This window comes from Pomacea canaliculata, linkage group LG11, assembly GCF_003073045.1.
Source record: "Pomacea canaliculata isolate SZHN2017 linkage group LG11, ASM307304v1, whole genome shotgun sequence".
Lineage (NCBI taxonomy): Eukaryota > Metazoa > Mollusca > Gastropoda > Architaenioglossa > Ampullariidae > Pomacea > Pomacea canaliculata.
Genome location: NC_037600.1, coordinates 19,754,993 through 19,777,786, shown reverse-complemented (window position 1 = coordinate 19,777,786; position 22,794 = coordinate 19,754,993). Strand labels below are relative to the sequence as shown.

The following is a 22,794-nucleotide window of genomic DNA, read 5'->3' as shown; positions in this document are numbered from 1 at the left end:
TTCTGCACTATTCTCTACCAAAATAATAAGTGGATCTTTGGAACTTAATACTCTCATACCAAGAATAGTTATTCAAGACATGGAACAGCTTTCCTTCACACCTGTAGCCAGTGGAGTCCAGTGTATACCAGCTCAAAGCAGGATTTCAAAACGTTTGATCGCTTTGCAGCGGTCTTACTCTCAAAGTAAATATAACAAACAATGGAAAAAAAAAAAAGAACACGCACCATATGTTACTGATTCATTAGTCAAAAACCCGTGTAAAATAAACATCGACCCCCATCTGCGTATATAAACAAATTTTCCTCATTTTTTTTTTATTTTTATTTATTTTATTTATTTTTTTTAATGCCTTTGCTTTGTAGTCAAGTGGTGTTCAGTTTACTTTGATAGAGGACTAGATATTAAAAAAAGTATAACTTGTGCTTAGTCTTTTAGCCTCGTAAATAAAGATTCTCTCTCTCTCACGATACCCGCCAATTGTTTCCAGTTCCTCTCCCTCTTGTCTTGAGTTCCCAGCGCCGCTTTTTATGGCGATTTTTTTATCCTTTGAAGATCCTCCCGCTTCATTTTCGCTTTTTATTCTCCGGGTACATTTTTTCAGTCTGTCGAATGTTTTTGTGTCCGCAGAAAATTCCATTTATATACACATAGCTCCTTTTTTTGTTTTTTTTTTTTTTTTTTTTTTTTTTGTCGACTTGGCTTGCACCTGACTTGCGAAGTACATACATACACTTGCTTCTTATTTACAATTTGATTTTGATGAAAGACCGACACCATCTTACAACTGGAATAGTCTGTTTCTTGTGCGGTTTCTGTCATCGTCACTTTCCACTGCCAGGCGCCGTCTCCTGGAAACACATCCTCCTCCTATCAGCCCTCGCGCGTCAGACCGTGACGTGACGTGACGTGACGCTCGTAGGACGCGACGCAGCGCGACTTGCCGCAAGCTGTTGCGGAGCCTGGCTCGAGCGGTTCAGCGGGCCCAGCAGCCAGGCGACTGATGGGCGGGGACAGGCTGCTTGACAGTTGGTTCTGCTTCTGCCCTACCAAAAGGTCGCTTCGAAACAAGTCTGTGAAGTGGTGGAGATGGAAGGGGTTCACCGGCTCTAACGAAGATGATCACAGGATGTGAGTTTTGTCGCAAGTCGTGCCGCTGTGCAGCGATTCGTGTTTTGTAAATATTGCGAGCTGGACTGTCAACGAAGCAGAACGGCGCCAGTGACCAAAAGTGACGGTTTACTATAAACTACTCACGTGACTAGAGACTAACACTTGGTGACAGCACTCAAGTGCATGTAAGTATCACACGGTGTCATTAATTATTTGCGTCTACGTGATTCATTTTACAAAGTATTTTATTAGTCAAATGCATTCTTTTACTTTTATTCTTATTTTCTTGCTTTAATGTCCGTTAACCTGCGCTTAGTGTGTAGCTTGCTATTGTTAACTAATGTCTTAATATTATTTATTTTTATTATTATTATTCTTGGTCGGAGTAGAGTGCGCGACCTGCTGGGCGATAAACATGTGCTATTATGATCATCTTTAAAACATATTGTGAGGAAATGTTCTCTTTAAATTAAAAAAGGGGAAAAGAGGTCATAAGTGAAAAAACAGAACAGATTTAAAACTTTTCTTTTATTGGAGAGCTCCTCCACTCTCCGCTGATCCAAGTCCCTTTATCGTTTCCCAAACCCACCCTGCCAACTCAAGGGCCTGAGCTGAAAAAAACTGCTTGCTAATCAAGGAGATTCACAATTTCAAATGAAAAAGTAAATGATAAGAAATGATATCAGCTTTACTCACTAAATAGTCAGTGGTTGAAGCAAATGAGGACCGTGGTTTGAGGCTCAGATTGTTGCTGGCTTTTTGGTTTTTTCGTGCTTCTTCTTCCTCCGGGTGTGACATGGGTTTGCAGCTGTCTGTGATATGAGCTCAGCAGCTGCTGAGTCGGAGTAAAAAAAAAAAAAAAAAAAAAAAAAAATATGCTCTGAGAACAGGGTGCGGGAAGAAGAAAATATTGTGGAGAATCAAAGATTTTTTCTGGCTTTTGCCGCTCCATTTCCTGTTCTTCCCGTACTCCTCGCATTCATCTGCCTTCCTTTTTAATTAATCCTCAAGAGTTCAATGTTGGCGTGGTGTGTTGTATGAGCTGCAGACACTGGCATCCAGTCAACAACACTCATACAATTCATAGGGAAAAAAAGAAAATTGGAAGTCATGCGATCTAATCAGGTGCACTCAGCATTTAACTCAGTTCATGTCACGGAGCAGCCGCTCATTAATCACCTGGCTTATCCGCAAAGCAACATGTGTTCCACGATATATCGACCATCAATCAGTATAATCCCCAAAACGTAAGTGTAATATATATATTTATATATAACTCTGACCATCGGTGTGGTACAATTTGCTTCCTGTGGTTTGGTAGTTTGTTCGGATCTTTGCGATTGTTTCTGTCAAGAGCTTACAAGATCATTGCTGCCTTATCATCATGGACGTCGTCATCGACGCCATCATTATTGTTGTCTGACTCATCATTACAATTATCGTAGAAAGCATGTAATGTCCACACACTATCATGCAAGGGGACCCAGTGCATCAGGCATTGTTCATTTCTTTCGTAAGGTGAGCTCCCATAACGAAGAAACCTGCCCAGGTACACAGAATGTCTCCAGGCTCCAGGTGGATGCATAGCCTAACCGCGGATATCTTGTATAAAGTTTATGTTTCGCAATGGTTAGTCAGTTAGTCCCTAGGGATGTTCTGTGCAACCGGCCCCAGTAAGTTCGCAGCCGCTGACATAACTAGTTGTTTTGCTTTGTTAAGCAGGGTCTGAACCCCTTCGTCGTCCTCGTCGTCAGCATCATCAGTGGGTGCCAGCGGTCCGAACCTGGGGCAGACCGACGCCAGCATCTTGCTGCTGGAGGTGCCATGAACGGGGAGGTGGTGCAGGAGGCGGATGCCAAGACAGCGCATGCTGTTCTCGGTCAGCAGGCCGCGGACGACAAGCAGACGACCGGAAACAGCGGCGGGAGGTCCTTGGGAAAGAGGCTGACCGACTTCTGGCACCGACAGCGACGGTACTCGGTGGTCCTCGGGGGGATTTTTGTCTACTTGCCGATCGGCGTGCCATGGTACTATGGTGAGACACTGAATGTGTGTGTGTGTTGAGTATGGTGGTGGTGGTGGTTGTGGTGGTGTGTGTTGATTATGGTGGCTAATGAGACGAGACACCATCTGTTGGCAACAGTTTATTTGCCTGTGCGACTCAGCAGCTTTTAGTAGCTTAGGGTGCACCTACGACCGTAAACCGTAAGTGGTTCAATGTGAAAAATCGAGCTCAACTCTCAACTTCCGTCCTTTGAATCGTATACCCGTTGGGTGTGCAGGTGGAGTGTCATGGGCCAGGGAAGAGCACCAAACTGGTCACTTGTTCCGGAGTCCATAACACTAATCATAGTATACCCCCAACCCCTACCCTTGCCCTCTCAATAAGAATGAGACAACTACTTTCTCCAGACATGTAGATATGTAGCTCCTTAGAAACTATGATGGTGGACAGTTATTTTCTCTGTACACTGAAAAACTATTTTATAATCCTCGTAATAGTCGAGTGTTGTAAGAAAACAAGCTGTTGTAGTCACTACGTCTACCTCTTCACAGAACCACTTTGCCATCCCGTCCACGTACAGTCCTACGGCCCACTACGTGAAATGTACGTGGCTGTTTGCACGCTTTTTGTTAAAGACCCTGTGAGTGATAGATTACACATTAACAGTTATTCATTAACTGCCTTCTGCTGCATGTGGCGACGAGGGGTAATTTGTCACCCATCATCGTCCTGTCCTGCGTGTGGAGCCACCTGGTGGCTGTCATGCTGGCTGGCCGTGTTGCCAGATCGTCACCAATGGTTTCTAAAAGTGTCTCGCAAAGCCAAGCAAAAATTTGAAGTCACGAGCGTTGTTGATTCCGGTTGCCATCCGTAACAACCTGAGAACGATTATACCCATCCTACTTTATCTTTTTTCGTCCCTTTTTTTTTTTTTTCATTGCTGTCGTTATGCCGATTCATTGCACGCTCTCACACCCAACGATGGTTAGCATTGCTCTCTCTATAAATTAAATATAAAATACAATTTCTAACGTATATAAAACTATTTTCTATAATAACTGTGTCTGTCAGGAATGTTTAGTTTTGGCGTTCTTTCTCCTTAATCCTCCATCTCTCTCTATGTCTCTATCTTCTCCCTTTCCTTCTGTCTCTCTTGTTCTCTTTCTCAGCGGGAGCTTGTGAAGCCTTTTATTGAGAGAGAGAGAATAACAACCTACCTTTAAGATTCGACAGACGTTTATATGCATGTACCTGTTTTTCTTCCACGTCTCATTGCTAGGCAACCTGGCTACCTACCTGGCGTCTTACTTCCGGCGTCAGCAGGGTGGGGGAGACGAGATCGTGGACCCGCAGTGGGTTTTCTCCGCTTTCTTCGTGGCCTTCTCTGTGGCCATCGTGCTGTCCGGCTACCTGTCCAACGCCATCGGCACTCGGGTCACCATTATCATCGCCATGTTTATTCACAGGTGTAGTGTTGGTCACACGTGTAATTCTACCATTTCCTTGTTTTCCTACTTTCTTTCTTTCCAACTTATTGTTTGTACCTCTGATTTTTGGCTCGCCTTTGCTATTTGTTTTCAGTCATTTTTTTCCCTTCTTTCTCCCATTTGTTTGTTGGTTTTGTTTTTTTTTTTTTTTTTTTTTTTGTTTTTTTTTGTTTTTTTTTTTTTTGTTATTTACTACTTACCGTTATTCTGTCAATCCGTTGGGTTTTTTGGTTGTTTTTTTTTTGTTGTTTTTTTGTGTGTGTAATTTTGTTAAGCTTTTGCACTAAGGTATTGACGCTTGTCTTGACCAGTGGCGCCACGTTTCTGAGTTACTTCGCCGTGCAGATCTCCATGGTCGCCCTCATCATCGTATTCGGAGCAGTGGGAGGACTGGGGGCCGGACTAGCCTATGGACCGCCCAATGCCCACCGTCTCCAAGGTAATAAAGCAGCGACAGAGACCTCGCTAGTGTCACTTCCTCTGTCGGCGAGTGTGTGTCGAGTGTGCGTGTGTGTGTGTGATCGTTTGATTATGCATGCTACCTGCGCGTTTAGGCGTGGAGTGTGTGTGTGTGTGTGTGTGTGTTCATATCATTGAATCCACAATGACCGTATATCACCTTTGACCCAGTGGATGCCCCGCAATGTGGGGCTGGCCAGCGGCGTTCTGCTGACCGGCTTCGGAGGCGGCGCCGTCTTCTATAACGAGCTTATCACTTTCTACATCAACCCCGACAACGTGCGCCCCGACGTCCACACTGCAAGAACATCGTCAGTATCCTCTCCCACCTTCTTTCGCGTTACATAGTCTCATCTCGTCTCCTCTTGTCTTCTCTTGTCTTGTCCTCTCTTGTCCTGTCTTGTCCTGTCTGGTCTCATTTTTACATCCTCCTCCAACTTGTCCCGTTTGTCGCATCTCGCATTTGATTAAATTCTTCTCGTTTGTAGTCTCTTCTTGCCTCGCTCCGCTATCAGTACCATTATCATCAGCAGCATTCTTTGTAATGTTTGTCTCATTTCGCCTCACATATCTCGTTACATCAAAGAAAAAGCAGTCACCATGAGACACTCGCACTCACCCACGCAAAACACTCGCCATCCGCCCACGCTTCCTCTTCTCATTCAACAAAAATAAAGAAAATAGTTTTATGACAGCTCCTCCTCCCTTCAAACGTCTTTATGGTCTTAGGCGTCGTTAATTCTTCATTCATACATATTCTTAAGCTTGATGTGACAAGTGGTAGCTGAAGAAGCCCATGTCTTTGTTTTCATCATTAAAACAGTTAACTGCCTCGGTTAGTTTTGTATTTCACCCAGGACCTCGGTCGTGTTGCACTCAATCGTGGGTTGACACAGTTAAGCCGTCTGACATTTACAAACATTAATAATTAATTAATGACATTAATAAACATGCTTCTTAGTTGCAATTGTTCATATCTTTTTTTTTTTACCCTCTTCGGCTCTCGCTTCCAACTTTTCAGAATGTTGATTTTTTGCAATAATTGCTGTTACATTTGTAAAATCAAAGCGTGTGTTTGTTTCCCCTCCTCCAAATCCACAGTTACTTTTCTCAAAGTTTTATTTTGGACCGAGTACCTGAGTTATTCCTGGTGCTGGGTGGCTTGACACTGGTCCTGCAAATCATCGGTGTCATCCTTCTCCGGACCCTGGACCTGACGACGAGGTAAGCCGCGATCGCTCATTTGATACTTCAGTCCACGAGTTCTTTTCTAGTGTCGTACACATGTGTGTTGTGGGGGAAATGGTGTGTGTTAGTTATTTCAAAAGACCAGACTGCTATTTTCATACTTATATAATCATAAAATGTTTGTATTATCAAAAAGTTATTTACAATTCTTGTAGTGAAACTTTCTGCAGTTAAAATTCATGTCACAAATCCATCCAAACTTTTCAACTGCTCAAAGGATTTATCCATGTGCTAGCTTGATTATGTAGTTTTTGTGTTTGTTTTATTTGCTTCTGGTTGATTGATTACTTCTTTCAGAATGGTTAGGCTTGACTATGGATCACATTTTAGTGAGTAATTAAACTATTTTATGATTGACTTAATTTCTTCTTGATAATCAGGTCGACAAAGCAGACGCCACTGAGCTCAAGCCCACGCTCGCTAACAAAACTTCTGCACCCACAGCATCGCCCACTTCAAACGATAGCTTCCCTCCAGCATCTAACAAGGACTGCGAAAAACAAGAACCAGACACGAAGTCTGAGAAATCTGTGTAAGCTTTGGTTTTCTTTTCTCTCAAAGTCTGCAGTGCATTCATTACCGATAACATAACAATGAGATATATATATATACACCAAGTATGTACTCTCTAGAGTAGGAGAAATACAAGTACAAATTGGGAAAATGACTGTCACGGTGAATTGCATCATCTCGACAATACTTGTCTAAATAATTTCAGGTCGATTAGCGAGATAAGGGATATGACTCCGCTTGAGGTGTTGAAACAGAAAGAGTTTTATATCTTATGGCTGGCGTTAGGCATGAACCACTATGCCTACATCGTCAAGAACAACTATTACAAGGTAAGTGCTCTCGTCAGACCTGTTTCTTTCAACTATTGACTTTTCGCCAGTTCCTGACTTGTCCATATTCCCATATTTTTGATTTGTCCAAACTACCAGCTCTTGACTTGCGCCAACACTTGGCGCACCAACTCATAACTTGTACCAACACCGAACTTCTGCCATCTCCCGACTTGTGGCAACTCACGCCTGGTTCTAGCCTGTGTTTAATGTCGCAGGAGTTTGGTGCCAGCCGCATCGACAACGACCACCTGCTGACATCAATCGGCACTGTCTCCACCGTCTTCGTGGCCATCAGCAGACTCTTCTGGGGCTCACTGACCGACGTACTGGGCATCAAGGTACCGACCGCCACCTTACATGTAACCAACGTGCTTGGGTCACGTGATGCAGCAAAAAGACACACAGATTGCTGTCCAGTTTCGTTTGTGCATGTGCTATGGATGATATGTATAAACATACGCACACATGAGAAAGAAGGGAAGTAATGAAGGAATGAATAGGAAAATAAACCAAAAAAAAAAAAACAGAAAGGAAAGAGACGGTGATATAGAAACAAAAAATAAAGAAAACTTGACTTTGACTTGACAGATAAAGAATAATTAATTAATGGAAGAAAGCGAGAAAAAAATTGAGAGAGAGGGAGAATTGTAGATTTGGAAAGAGGAAACCAAATATATTAAGAAAGAAAACGTGAACGAAGAAACTAACATATAAACTGGAGGAATAGTGAGCAGGAGTAGTCCCGACTTAAAACAATGATCTGCCTCTGACCAATGGGTTTGAACATATCTGTACTGTACTACCCCTTAGCTGTGTGCATGCTGCAGCTGACTCTGATGCTGCTGTTGTGCGGCACGACGGTGTTGTCGGCGTTCTGGTACTGGAGCCTGGAGGTGGGGCCCGCGCTCTACTTCGCTTGGATCGTGGCCATCACCTTCCACCTGGCCGGCCCCTTCATCCTCTTCCCTCTCGCCGCTCTGCGCACCTTCGGACAGACGCACTACGCCTCCAACTACGGTCTCATCTCCACGGTGCAGGTTGGTTGGTTGGTTGGTTGTTAGGAGAGTGGTTCCAACATAGAGGATATTTTCATGTGGCATCTGTTTACAGTTTTGATTGTTTTGCTATGATATTGTTTTGGTTGCTAGCACGGCGTGAAACACCAAAACCCATCCACCTCACACACACCCCTATCTACAGTGAAAGCCATGGGAAGGTAGATCATCTAGCTAGAAGGTAGATCATCTAGATGGGGATGGAGGAGGGAGAACGAAAGTGGCAAAGGGATTCCTTGACATTATATTTTTTTCTTGGAAGGGGCAATGCGTTTTTCTGTTCCCACGTTCGCACCATCTTTTTGTCTTTCATTGCAGATTGTCATCAACTTGATCTCACCGCCCATCATCCGGGTCCTGATGGACAGCTATAGCTGGTTTGGAGTTTTCTGCAGTATAGCAGTGTGCAATCTCTTAGGTAACCAGAGGCCTAGCCTACTAGCGCAAAACTACAACAGTCGCTCCAACAAACATCATACTTAACCAATATATATATTCACAGTCCATGAAACAAAATCCGATATACGTAATAACTCTTAATATATGGTCGACACAGTAAGAGTTTTCAGCAGTTTTCTGTTTTTAAAACAAAATCATCGTTGAATTATTTCCCTCGATCGTATGCCTTACCTCCCCTCCTATTTTATATGCACTAACCTCTCAGCTTCCCATAATATCTGTACCAGTCTTCATGACCACTCTTTCACTTTATCTTTACCAAAATTGAGGCAGAAATTTTATACACAAAGTTATCAATTTTTTCTACTTTGTCATTGAAACTCGGAAAGACTGTGAGAATTGTTATTGTTTGCAGGAACGGCCCTGGTCTTGTTGCTACCCTTGATGTGATGCCAACCTGGGCTGTTTTCCTCATCATCTCTGTGCAGAAAATCAGTCATCAGAGCCAGCTGTTTACTATATTTCACTCAACCAACCAGGCCTCTTCTCACTCCCTTCTTTAAATATGTGTATGTAGGCTAACAAGCCTACTTTGTCTAGCACCAAGTCTGTCAGTGTACATCTGCATTCCAATCGATTTAAAAATTGACAGTGATATTATGGTAGACTGCTGGATTTGTTAATGTGTATATTGACAAAGCTTCTTTGTTGTGGTGTGTAGGCTGGCTTGAAGAAATAGCCAGGTTCCCCCCCACCACCACCACAACTCACCTTTTGCCCCATATTTCTGTCCTTTTCCCCCACAATGCGAAATTGCTAACAGGTGGAAGAAGTCTCACTCAAAACAAGGGATATATCAGTGACCTTTTCCCTAATCTCTATCCTCTCCTTAATTTTTCATACATTTATCCCTATTGCCATTTCTGCCTTACCTTCCTATACATGTACACATAACCAAATCCTTCCTTACTTTTTCATTTACCCATATCCCCCTTCTCCTTCTTACCTATTCATACCTTTATCCATTTCTATTCCCAAATAAGTGGAAGTGCTTTAAATCAAAACCAAAAGAATGTAAATAGCTAGGATGATTGGCAGATAAAAATGGAGGATGGTTTGTGGCCTGGTTTTAAATCACAATCAATATGTGAACAGTTGGCAAAGGTAACACAGAAGAGGGACAAATGGAAATTATACACAGACCCAAGTCCTGTTGACTGAAAGATTTTCTTTGACACTGGGTTATGGTGTCACAGTTCCTGCAATTATACACAGGGTCTGTAACATCATATCCTAGTTTGACCCTAGTGTCTCGGTTTCCTAAAGTGGGATTGAGTGTGTGCTGTGCTGTATCTCTCGTGATTGATTTTGGTGTCGGTGAAGTAAGCTCCGCCTTTAGAACCGTTCTGGTTTTACATGACGGATACATAAAAGCTTGACTAAACTTGGTCAAAGGTTTGTTTATTGTAGTCCAGTTATGAACAGCCTTGAAATTAGGCATTGAATGCTGCTTGGCAGCCCTCAGCATTGCATCTGAACTTGTTTCCTTCCCAAACTGTTCTTCCTTCAGCACGAGATACTTTTGTCTCAGACTGGCCAGTAGTACATACTACTTGCCGTCAACATCTCCAGTTGCCCAAATGGAAGCGAAATATGCCCTAGTCAAGTGTTGGATGCTAAAGGGAGGCTACTTGGTATCAGACGCGATTTATTTTTCCCAGCTGGATTATTTCCCTTCAACGACATAAGACCTTGTGAAGACCTGAATGCTGTACATTTCTGAACAGGCAATGCACATCATTTCCGGATATGCTGTCTGTTGCCTTCTAGTAAACATGGTTTACTGATGCAATGTGCATGTTCTACATTTTGTTATTATTCAACATACTGCCACTAAACCAGGATATGAGAACCTGACACAAGAAAGTAGATAAAACATATATATGTACCAATGCTTGAGTCAGTTTAAGGTGCAATTGAGTGATGTTTGTTATACTGCTCCCTTTATAGCAGCTTACTTAAGAGTTTTAAGTCTGTTTTCCATAAAGGTCATGAAATTCTATGGACAATTTGACTCTAAAATATTGGAAAGTGTTTGAATTTGAAAAGGCCATCACAGCCTCCTAATATCCATATGTACATTTTCTCCAAAATGAAAAATGAACTGTAATAATCTGCGCCATAAAAAGTGAAAGCTTTATTAAAATGTCAACTGTGATCAAGCATCTTTGTCACTCATGCATGCTCATGTTGACTAGTGGACCACTTCCACTCTCACCCCATCCCATCCACCCACCCAACACACACACACTCACAAAGATTTACATACATCTGCACGACATTATGAATATTTTGGCTTTCAGGATGACAGATGTTCAGTCTGCAGCCATAATTCTCGTTTTTCTTAAAAATACTCATGACATGCACACTTTCAAACCTACTTTTTACCCCATAAGGCTTATGGTTGGGTGCCAAAAATGCATTACATCACCACTATTATGACACTAGCAAGACTTTTAAGCAACACAAACACAATATTTAAGAATATCATAAACTTTTGTTGTGCTAGTTTTCAAAATGCATGTAGCACTTCATGTTTATATGTTTGATAAAATGAAGCTAAACATTGTAAAATTTTAACAACACATAAATCTAATGACAAATTGGTAACAAAATTAAACAAAACTTAAAATGGAAATGTTTATAAAATTGTATCATCATATAACACTTGCATCATGCAAACATTTTCATTTATATCTAGTTATTCCACAAGAAAGCAGGATGACACATTCCATGGTTTGATCTGTTAAAAAGTGCACTAAAATACATCAATATACCTTGCTTCATGTTCATTTAAGTGAGGTATCCATGAGTTAGTAACATTCAATGTGTGTGACATATTCTGGGCATATGCTGCCTCCAGGGTATTCAGTGCATAATTCTGACCCTACTGCATCATCAGGTGATTAGTACAAAAGGTCACATGACAATAGCCAGAAATGCCTTACAGTCCAGAATACTGTTGTTCAGTAAATTAATAATTTTAGGTAAACAGTTTGTTCATACTTATTATACAAATTACCAGAGATATTTATCTTTCTCATGCATCAGTTTTGAGCCACTGACAATATTCATTTTTACATTTAGCTTATGAATACACTGAAAGAGATAACATTCAATTCTCTAATAAGCTGTTTATACAAGACTAAAAGATTGATTTTATGTGACTTCCTGCATAAATAGCAGCTTTACAAAACTTACCACTTTTTTTACTTAGTAAAGGTTGTGATACCAAAAGAGCTTGATGGTGATGACCAGATAATTACTTACATTCATACCTGATGCAATTTGTTTCCAGTTCTTATTCTTTGAAGATGCAGAATAAGTCACAATAATGAACAAAAGGAATAAAAGATGATGACTGTTAAAAGTTTGGCAAACAATGAAAACATAATCTTGCTTACCCAAAAATGATAAGAAGGTATGACCATTTATGTGTGATAACAATCCACAGCTCTTTGACTCAAAGCAAGACATTTAGGTTCTACAACTAATGCCTGAAAAAGTGCTCTCCTCTGTATCACCTCAAAGGTGAGGTTAGTTAACTTCTCTCTGGCTGGACCCGGCTTGCTGAGTTCTCCACTCTGAAGTCATAATCATACTGCACACATAAAGTATGTCTCTTGTCTTCATTGCATGCATTTAATCTTTTCTTAAACCTTTCTTAAAATGTTTTCAAAAAGTCTTTTGTCTATAATTTGAGTTCAGATTTTCATCAAATACTACACAGAAGACCACTGCCATTTGACCTTATATCAAATTTCATTGTACTGTACAATGGTTTCTCCACTGTTGCTATGATGGCTAATTTACTTATGGAACAAAATCTGTGGAATGAATTGTGTTATACACAAAAACATTTGTCCTTTCTTTAACTGTGTCAAAAACCATTTACTTATTTGCTATCATTATCTATAATTCTTTGTCTTCTTTTTTCCCCATATCCTTTTGCATTTAATGTGTTGATAAAAAGACAGCAATAGGTCTAAAGTATTTCTCTGTCAGTGAAATTTCTAAAAAAATGTTGACATACTTTTGTTACCATCTAAGTCTTAGCAGGATAAGTCAGCAAAGTGAAAGTAATTTAGTTTCTCTAATAACTCTACCTGTTTCTCGATGTCCAAGATGCTTTTGTAGCGCACTTCAGGTATTGTCATCTGCACAGATGTTAAAAGTAAATAAGAAAGAGAAACACAAAATTTCTTAAGAAAATGTTAAAAGCAAAAAAATTTAAGTGCTCGATATCAACTTTAAATAGTCACCTCAATTTAATCTGCCCTCTACCTTTCTAGAAGTGATGTTGCAACACTTAACATTGAGTTACTTATGATACAACCCAACACAAACTTATCAAAATAGTGCTTTATTTATTTAAACTAATTGTAAGGCAACTTATAAATAGATTTCTTTCTTGCTAATTTCTTCTTCATATGCATTTCCTACCCATCATGATGAACAGGCAAAACTAGTTGACATTGCATAAAGAAAAACGTACATTTCTTGATCCAATAAAATAAAATAAAACAATCATTGTTTTAAAAGTTAGTCTTACATTTAAAAACGCTGTCAAGTTTTTGAGTTTGGGATTCAGCTGCCATGGAATTCCAGAAATTGCTGAGGACAAAGATGAAGATAAAAATAGGAACACTCAAAAGCAGTTGCAAAAAGTGACAGTGACTGCAATTTCCAAAAAGCAGTAATTTCAGAGTTTCCTTTTAAACATAAGAATTTTGTAGGGTAAAATTTACCCACTGCTATACTCTGTCTAAACATACCAAACTTAGTTAACATTTTGAACAAGGGCCACAAAATAAGCTATGTCAGTGCTAAAAAAAAACATGCATGCTTTAAAGAAATGGTTTCAATGAAAAGGTGGATTTTCAGAAAGACATAAAATATGAGTAACTGCATGTCCAGAAATAAAACACATCTAAATCATAAGACGTCTTTACTAGTGGAAAACAACAGCTTAAAACATTTACGCAAGACAAATAAACCTACGAGAGATGGTGCTTGTGTGACTGGCAATGTTCTCTGGGCGCAAAACCGTACTTCCTGAAGGCTTGTTTGGAGGTAAGGAATATGGCAAGGAAGAAGCCACAGGTGCCCTTACATTGAAAAAGAAAACTAAAGACTTCACAAATAAAAATATGCATACATAAATAAGAAAATATTGACCTTCTTTTTAGCATCTCTCCCTTCCACCATATACAATTAACATTTGCCTTTAGCTCAGGAAGCCAGATGCAATTTCCTAGTAGAATTAATTCAGTTCATTCAATGTAACATTGTGTCAGTTACCAATGTTCTCTCTCTCCCCCTTCCCCTAAGAATATCACTGACTTGAAGCCTGGAGGTAGTAAATATACACACACTCACATGTGAAATGCCTTTAAAGGATAGCTCTGTGATGTCTCTGCTGGAGGCTGCAGAACTGGTGGTTTAGGTAGCTTCCCCATTTTAAAGCACAAAGACATGCTATTGGTTTCACTATATTTAAAAAAAAAGCACCAAAACAAAGCATCTGTCATGTGACAAGAACATATGCCAAACAAACAATTGAATATATATGTATACCTAAATACTGTCCCACATTTCTCCCTCAATTTTGTCCACCACAGCAAACTCAAATTGCCAATTATTTTCAAATAAGTGAGCTTAACTCACAGAACACAGGCAATATACTCTATAATTTTGACCACGTTTGATTAAAGATCACATACTGAATGCAGTCACAAGCAGTAATAATGTTTCAAGTCCCAGTCCCAAAATCTGTGCCCACCAAAACAAAAATAAAAAAAAATGTTATGTTAGCAAGATATGAGCCTTTAAATATTAAAAATTTTATTTTGATTTTATAAAGCATTCCCTATTTCATTTCTCATGATGTCACAAAAATAAGCTTGTTGATTAAGCAGTTCCTCACCATGCTAAAAAACAACAGCATTTGTAAACCACCCACACTTACAAGAACAATTCAAAGTGCACACATATAAGCACCCATGTATAGACGCACGAACCCACCTACACATCCAAATAAAATAAAATAATGTGTACATCAAACAGAAGTGGACGACAGGACTCATCTTCAAATATACCATATCTGGTTTGAGGAATACAAAGAGTAGTGGATCAGAAGTGAAGTGGATTGAACAAGGTGGTAAGTAGGTAAGGTAAGCAGGTAGACAAGGGCAGATCCCTTAAGAGACTTGTAACATAAATATCACATCAAGGTCTGAGTGGCTGCAGCCCTGAACAATATTAGTAGTTATAATTTAGTTCAATCCACCTGTGTTTTTCTTTAATAAAACTAACTGAAGATTTCTCAAATAAACTAAAGACAAGACTATACTACCTAGCAAGCATCTTGAGGAACTTGGCTTTATACTTCTTTTTTCTTTTTTGAATGCTCAGACAATGACTTCAGAGGTCCTAACAAAGTCTGCTGTGCACTGTGGACATTGCAGCGATCCAAAGATTCTTCATTTCCCTGTGTCAGTAGGCCATGTCTCTGCTCTTAGCTGGTCTTTTTGGTTGGACAGTTATGCATGAAGTGGGCCACCATCACTAGGGCTGTATTGCAGGGGCACTCTGGTAACTCTCTTATGTAAAACTTGATAAAATTGTGATGTCAGAGTCTGGAGTGGCTCATTCTCAGTCTTATAATAGATCCCTGCTCTTCCCACTCTAGTCTGTAAACTGGGTCTTGACCGCTGTAGCTGGGATGTTAATGAAACTATCTTTCCTGTTGTCTGGCTTGCTTTAATTAATGTTTTGGCCTCGGAAAAAAATGCCTTGGGTGAGGGTCACTAAAGCCAGCCTCTCTCCCTAATTTGTCAATCTGTCACTGCCTCTAAGCCAGGGATGTTGCAATGAGAAGGAATCTACTGAAAGACTACTTGTAGTTGTACAGTGGATTGCTGCAGGTTGCTTACGGCTAATGTAAGGTCATTCACTTCCATGTTCCAGCTGTTTGAGAGGGAACTTCATGCTTCACTTGGTAATCATCAAAGTATAGATTAATGCATGAGCAACAATCACAACATAGCAAAGAATATTAAAGTACAGTACTTGTTCTGTCTAACTTACCCAATCAGTGTATATCCACCTGGAGGTCTGCGGGAAGCTTTTGACGAAAGGAATATCAGTTCGGTAATGGCATCGTTTGTCATTGTTGACACCATCCAGCGAAGACATAACTGCTTCTTTTGCAGGGCTTTCTCTCCTGGAAAGAAGCATAAACTATAACAGATTACAAATTTTATGTTCATGCACATCAATTTGTTTCTTCAATCCGTTTGTATGTACTAAGCAAAAGTTACTCAATTAGAAAAAGATGTTACATAAATAGAAGTATGGAGGCACGGATTTCATTAGAATTGTCCATGACATTAGCAACAGACTGGCACATTTCCTACCATCTCTAATATTTCAATAAAATTTTGTAATTAGTCTACAACTCACGTGTATCATGTGTTGTGTCTACAACAGCAAAGCCAGCAGGCACTGGATCTTTTTCATTGATAAATGTGACATCAACAAGAACATCATCTGTCTGGATGCAAATTATAAAAGCAATGAAGATCTTAACTGCATAAGGAAAGCTATAAAAATATGAGATTTACATTTTTTTTGACAGCATGGGTACAAGTGCCTGATCCTTTTGCTGTGGTGCAAGTGCATATATGTGCACATGCAGATACCATACTCCCATGTGTTCTGTATATTGCTGAAAGCACATTTTGCTGCTTGTTCTGACACAATGTGTTTGAGATAAAATATCTACACTCAATTATTACTATACATCATGTGAGTATATGGGGGTATGTGAGTATATGGGAGTATGTGAGACACATATATAAATATTTTCATGCTCTCATGTGTACATTATGTACAAGGCTGAAACAAACATCACTACCTGGTCTGGCACTGAGCGTTTGACACATAAATATCTCATTGTGCGACGACGTAAAGGGCCATCTTTCCAGAGGTCAGCATCTTCTGATTTGTCATATGTTTTGTCAATCTGGAAAAAAGTTCAGCATTAAGTTTGAGGACAGCTGTCAGAGAAAAGGCATTATGACATAAAACTAAAATCATATACACATTATAAGTTTAGTTTAGTCTCTTGAGCTGTAGAGGTTGATGGAGGAGAAGGATACAGCAGATAACTAGACTCTCTACAGCAGACCTGTGCAAACGCCGGCCCGCGGGCCGGATCCGGCCCGCCTCCTGTCTCTGACCGGCCCGCCCGCTGGCCGCCCACCAGTAAATATACTATATATACAGTATTGGGTAAAACTGAGTTAACTATATTAGTCCGGCCCTCTAGAACCATCCCAGTTTCTCATCCGGCCCTCTAGAACCATCCCAGTTTCTCATCCGGCCCTCTAGAACCATCCCAGTTTCTCATCCGGCCCCTTGGGAAAATTAATTGCCCACCCCTGCTCTACAGAATACATTATACATCTGCTAACTATCCACAGAATACATTATATGTCTGCTAACTGTAAGCAAATGCTATTTTCTGTCTGGACTTAAACAGCACCCATGTCATTACATGTTTTTAAATGTTCGGCATGTACCAATTCTTACTTACCACAGTATAATTTGGGGGTGCCCTATTTGGATCACTGACAATGCATACTCCTGTGATTGGCCAGTCTGCAGGTGGATCCATCTCGCCAAATTAAAACACAAGTTCTGTCAAAAATAATATACAAGCTTTTAACTAAAGACTTTTAAATATGTCTATGGATGCCCCCTTGCCAACAAACCTATACCACAGACTATGCAAACTAGCACATAAAACAAATGACACAAACATATGCACAATAAGGCTAGTAAAATTTTACCTTTGTTTGATAACAGACTAAACTGTCTTCAGATTATAATTTGCTATAGCAAATTTACCTGAAAGCACTGGATATTGTCAATGAACTGTAAATATACGAGTTTACGGAAGACTTTCTAAATCATCCAAATGACATCAGAACATGATGAGAGTAATGTGTTAGCAAAGCTAAGAAGTCGTTTCGTTTAGGCAGACAAGTTATGAAACATGAAAGTTTCTTATCCTGTAAACAAAACTTTTTTTCCGATCTGTGGAAACGATAACTTGTAATTCACAACACTCCCTCACTAATGTTAAGACTTGCGCAACGACTTAAAGGAACCTTAAATGATTTGTGGGCGATCGCGGATAGTAAAACTATTTTCCAGCTTCGAGGATAGATAATAGACTAAAATTATCTTCCTAGCTTGCCTCATCAAGATATTAAAATTGGTCGTAATTATAAAAAAATAAAACAAAAATAAAATAAATACTCAACCCCCGATCGGCAAGTGTCGGTACTCTGTTTACATCCTATTTGGCTGATGCGCATGCGTGAACTGCCTGAGAACAGGAATATGAGAATGGAACACAATAAGGATCAGCAGCTTTTCGCCAGAAATTACTTCTTACCAAGGTTTATTTATCCTTTTCAAATTAAATACCAGCAAAATGAAAGTGTGATTCGATCTGCTTTCTCAATATACTCAATAGAAAAGCATTATACTGACACGAGCGCCCTGTAGTGCATAGTGACTCGCTTGTCGATCACTGCAGCGAGAAACTCGGGGTTCAGATCTCCTCTCGGGACGCTCGATCGCTGTGCGTGATACCTGTCCGCAGGGTTGGGTGTCAGGGGTCTTCTTAGGGTACTTCGCTTTTCTTCCCTTCTCCCCACCGAAGCGGTGGAAACACTTTCTTACCAAATAAAAGAAAATGGCCACTGGTGAAGACCTGTCAAAAATTTTCTGCAAGTCCTGATGGTATTTGCTCCTCGACAGGAGACTTGACTTGAATGCCAACACTCAACACACTTGAAGGTTCAACAGAGCCTTTTCTTTTTATGGAAGCTGAAGTCTTTTTTTCAATCCTCCATAGGTTTCTTCAGCTATTCTACCTATCCCATGAAGAGAGTGTGCTCATCTTCTCGTCCATTATATGTTACTACAACAATTTACCAGAGAAGGACAAGAACATTGTGAAATGAGTTTTATACACTTACATAAAAGTTACTGGGACGGCCCCGAGTGACCTTCAGAATCTCAAACAGGGAGACTATTTAAAAGCTTATTCAAAAGTATCTACATTTCTACGGGATGATAAGCATATATTTTGAGTAGAGTTCCGTCAGCTCCCGTCGGGTCGCCGAATCTTTGTGCCTATATGCAGGACCGTGCGACTTCTGAAGTCTACCATGTGTGAATGAATCTTGATTATAGACAAGTATGAAGAGGTCTGTTGGCTGTGGTGAGGATGAATGTGTAATGGTAGTGTTGAATTCGCTATGTTTGGCTTTAACCTGTGCTTCCTTAATTCCTCTGGGATACAGGAGGCAGCATCGTATCTTATCTAATACATCGATCTTGGATACACAAAGCCATATCCAAAACCTCATTCCCCAACGACCCTATATGGTTGCAGGACTATACCTTTGGCGAAAGACGGCAGATACTGTTAGTCGAAATTTTACTTTCATTTGTTTGGTTTGGTTTTTGTTTTGTCTGTCTGTTTGTTTGTTTGTTTGTTTGTTTTTTTGTTTGTTTGTTTGTTTGTTTTGACTTTTTTGTCATGATTGTCTTCAGACCTTGTAATTATGACGTTTAGTCTAGGGTTGTTATACCTTTAATATGTCAGATGTAGTTTCTTATAATTCATGGGCGGATGCGTGCACAATTGTTTGTGTGTTTGTTTTAGTGTGTGTCCTTCAATTAAAAAGAAAACATCAAGAGAGAAAAAAAGGCTGAATAGTTTTGTAGTTCAAAACAGTCTTTACTCACAAACGGGAAGCATCTTGTACACTAGCAATCATTCGCTGTACAAAGGCAGCCACGAAACAGCAGTGATTTACCGAACTGTACACGATAGCGATTTCACAATCAAAAATGTGAGAAAAACTGTCGTTAGTAAAACTTGACCTTTAACTTATATAGTCGTCTAGCTTAATCAGGAAGAAGTCTATATAAAAAAAAGATCAAATTCTTTTTTTTTCTTTCAACAGTCCTTATTCGTAAAAAGACATTAAAAACTAATCTGAACAGAGCCACCGTACAGCAAAGGATTATCAGCAGACCAGTTGAAACGAAACATTTGTTTTCGTCCTCAAATGAGTAAGCCAATAATAATTGCGCTAGTGCAAACCTATACCACAGACTATAGAAACTATAATATGCTATCTCCATGAAATCTTGTAAAGCTCAAGAGTTCTCCTCAGCCATAGTGATACCACTTCACGTGACCTTGTAAGTGTGTCCGCCATATTTTAATATCCTCCATGGTTGCCATAACCACCCACGATGTTGTAGGACTCGGGAAGGTACACGAAACGGCGGGTGACGTAGCTGTAGGGGGACCTGTTGGCTATGACGTCGATCTTGGGGTAGCCGTAGTAGCAGTCCTTGCAGATGGTGGCGGTGTAGTCGTTAGCGGCTTGAATGTGTCCAGTGTAGCCGATGGTGTTATAGGATGTGAATGGGACCACCTGCAACAGACGAGAGATGGCATTGGTTGAGCTCTCAATATACAGGTTTTTCAGGTGATATAAAAGTGCACGGACTCCTCAAGACAGGAAAGACAGTGAAGGTAGTCTAATGACTAAACAGAAGAAAGATTGTGATCGTCTCAGATTTTCCACTCTTTTAATATTAAGACACCTGTAAGAGAGAGTAGAGAGAGATGGGAGGGGGGCTTTGAAGATGACAGAGGATACATTTGCTTGTGTCCTCTAAGATTCTGACCTTGATGACGGGGATGAACTTGTAGTGCTGGAGGGCAACCTCGTAGGAGCCGTGACGGTAGTAGTTGCGGATCACCTTGCCCTGTTCCACGTAGGACTTGCCTGCAAAACGCCAGCCAAGAATCCACCCTCTCAAACCTGTTTCGACTTTGAACTAAACATACGATTTCAGTGATCTACCTTCTTCTATCCCTCTCAAGATCACTTTCAAACTGAATGAGGTTTTTTGGTGGTGTTTTTTTTTTTTTTTTTTAATTTTAACTTTGGAACTCCTCGATGTCGAGTTTGCTATCGATACAACATGAGACATCATCATCAAACGTTAACTCACAACATAGTTTGCACTCCATCCGTCAAGTTTTGATAGTATATTGTGAGTAAAAAATTTCCGAGCATTAAATATAGTTTCATTTATAGGTTGAGTACTAGCTTAGTGTGTTCATTCAAATTAGTTTGGACTCTCCTGTCAGTTTAAACTCGCTCCTGAAAGCCATACTTAATACGAAAAGTATAGATGAATGTTTGATCCAGTTTCTGATGTTTTATATTCTTTGTCAAACTTTCGTTAGTGGTTAAGAAAGGACCAGCATAGAATCCTATTTTTTCAAATAATTCGAGTTTTACAGATACCGTGAAAATTAATTACCGGGTCTGAAGCCCTTGACGAAAGTCAGGACTGGAGAATGAGAATAGGTCTGGTCATAGCTGATGTGGCCTCCGTTGTTGTAGCCTCCTGCATAGCCACCATAGCCGCCAGCGTAGCCGTCGTCGCCGTAGGCCGAGCCGTAGTTAACAAGACCACCATAGCCATAGCCTGCAGACCGCTTGCTTCTCTTTTCTTTTGGTTCAGCCTCCATTTCTGAAAGAGAAAGCCAACAACGAAGTGATGGAGTGACGAAGCTGTACTGTGTGAAGCTGAGTTCCAACGAATCATCCAGCACTTCCAATGGCTGGTTGATTCGTTCATTAGAGTAGGAAAAAAAAAAAACCTTTCACCCAGCTGGAGGGTTAGCTATCAAGTAACTAAACTGTGCACTGTGAGGCTGGGATCGAACAACCTCCAACCTCTTCAGCACTGCCCCTTATTATCGGGTGGTTTATATCAAGCTCCTCGTCACAAGCATTGTTCTTTTATCTAGACTTCAGTCGCATTCGTCGGCGATGACCAATCAGCATGTTACCGGGACAACCATGAGATGGCAGTTAAACTTCAAGCTTGTGTAAAAAGACCAAGTCGTGTAAAGAGAAATACCGAGACAAAGCTTTATCCCTTTCTTTAAAGGGGTTAAAACTGGCATTCGCTTCTGAGAACTCTCTCGTAAACAAGTATTACTACAAGAATTTAGCCGATCCTTTTAAAAGCACACATTTTTTAGTTTGAACTAGAAATATCCAAGAAAAGGAAGGGTGCCCATAAATATCGGATGGAAGAAGCAGAAAACTTTAACTGGACATAAAAAAAGAGAAATTTGGGTCCCTCGTGGGGAATAAAAAGAAAGAGAAGAGAGGATGTGAAAGGATGAGAAGATAAATCTGCACACTGACCATCCATCTCGTCGATCATCTGCTCGCACATGTGCTTCAACACTTTGGGGGCTTGGTCATCGTTGTCTTTGATTTTCCCCTCGATGTCTTTCATGGAAGGAGGTTCCACCGTCGTCACCGCGTCCTGGGCCCAAATGGCGACGAAGAGACCGAGCAGAAGGCAGCATGCCAATACCGGAAGTGACGTCATCTTGCAATGGCCTGGGTGGGAAATCGGCTCGAGCGATGCAGCTGTAGGAGGCTGAGAGGAAGAGGAGGGCTGCTGTTGCCTTCTGACGGCAGGCAGAGCTCCTATATACCCTGGACAGTTTGAAGAGAGGATGTTTAGTTTGCAGCATGGCAAATGTCGCCGGAAAGGTGCAGGCTATTACTGCGACCACTGCAGTTTAATGGTATTGTCACATGTAGAGATAACAAATTTTTTCTCCTCTATAATTAGATGTTAATAGTGATGACGTGTGTTCCGTTAAGATTTGCAGCATCTAGCACTGAATGCTGTGCACGCGAACAAAGCCTGATGAATGAAAAGCGAAGGTCGTCCAGTATAGTAGGTAGACAAATTGATACTTAAATAGCTGGGCAATATGGAGAGAAAGGGAAGAGACTGGTACAGCATTAAATTTATTTTTTAATGTAGCCCTCGCATGTGCTTTGTTATGACTAACATCCCACCTCCACACCTCAGCCTGACATAGATTGGAATTACTTAACACGCGTACATCCTCTCATGTTTACTTACTTACTCACAATTAAACTCACACACGCACACACATTCATCGTCCCCTGAACTTC

At 40.5% G+C, this 22,794-nt stretch overlaps 3 protein-coding genes across 5 annotated transcripts; 1 reads left to right on the top strand and 2 right to left on the bottom strand.

Annotated features, from left to right (window-relative positions):
• The first annotated feature begins 689 nt into the window (after positions 1-689).
• Positions 690-10,829, top strand: LOC112574692. Its single transcript, XM_025255920.1, has 12 exons — positions 690-1,298; positions 2,836-3,148; positions 4,398-4,584; positions 4,917-5,106; positions 5,236-5,375; positions 6,166-6,288; positions 6,693-6,844; positions 7,111-7,154; positions 7,373-7,495; positions 7,985-8,194; positions 8,531-8,630; positions 9,027-10,829. The coding sequence occupies exons 2-12, from the start codon at positions 2,938-2,940 to the stop codon at positions 9,059-9,061; spliced, it is 1,515 nt and encodes a 504-aa protein (XP_025111705.1). The 5' UTR covers positions 690-1,298; positions 2,836-2,937; the 3' UTR covers positions 9,062-10,829.
• On the bottom strand, positions 10,791-18,072 carry LOC112575367 (multivesicular body subunit 12B-like). 3 transcript variants are annotated; one of them, XM_025257176.1, is made up of 10 exons: positions 18,004-18,072; positions 17,271-17,374; positions 16,590-16,697; positions 16,136-16,226; positions 15,761-15,896; positions 14,051-14,161; positions 13,673-13,779; positions 13,224-13,285; positions 12,778-12,828; positions 10,791-12,272 (listed from the first exon to the last, which is right to left on the bottom strand). In XM_025257176.1, exons 2-10 carry the CDS (start codon positions 17,349-17,351, stop codon positions 12,213-12,215), a joined length of 807 nt encoding a protein of 268 aa, XP_025112961.1. In that variant the 5' UTR covers positions 17,352-17,374; positions 18,004-18,072; the 3' UTR covers positions 10,791-12,212. The 3 variants fall into 3 exon arrangements, with proteins under 3 accessions (XP_025112961.1, XP_025112960.1, XP_025112962.1); XM_025257175.1 differs by having other exon boundaries at positions 17,271-17,351; positions 18,004-18,054; XM_025257177.1 differs by lacking the exon at positions 18,004-18,072 and adding an exon at positions 17,585-17,822.
• Positions 18,073-19,472: 1,400 nt separating this feature from the next.
• LOC112576329 lies at positions 19,473-22,794 on the bottom strand. Its single transcript, XM_025258689.1, has 5 exons — positions 22,746-22,794; positions 22,003-22,302; positions 21,104-21,316; positions 20,459-20,559; positions 19,473-20,202 (listed from the first exon to the last, which is right to left on the bottom strand). Exons 1-5 carry the CDS (start codon positions 22,777-22,779, stop codon positions 19,984-19,986), a joined length of 867 nt encoding a protein of 288 aa, XP_025114474.1. The 5' UTR covers positions 22,780-22,794; the 3' UTR covers positions 19,473-19,983.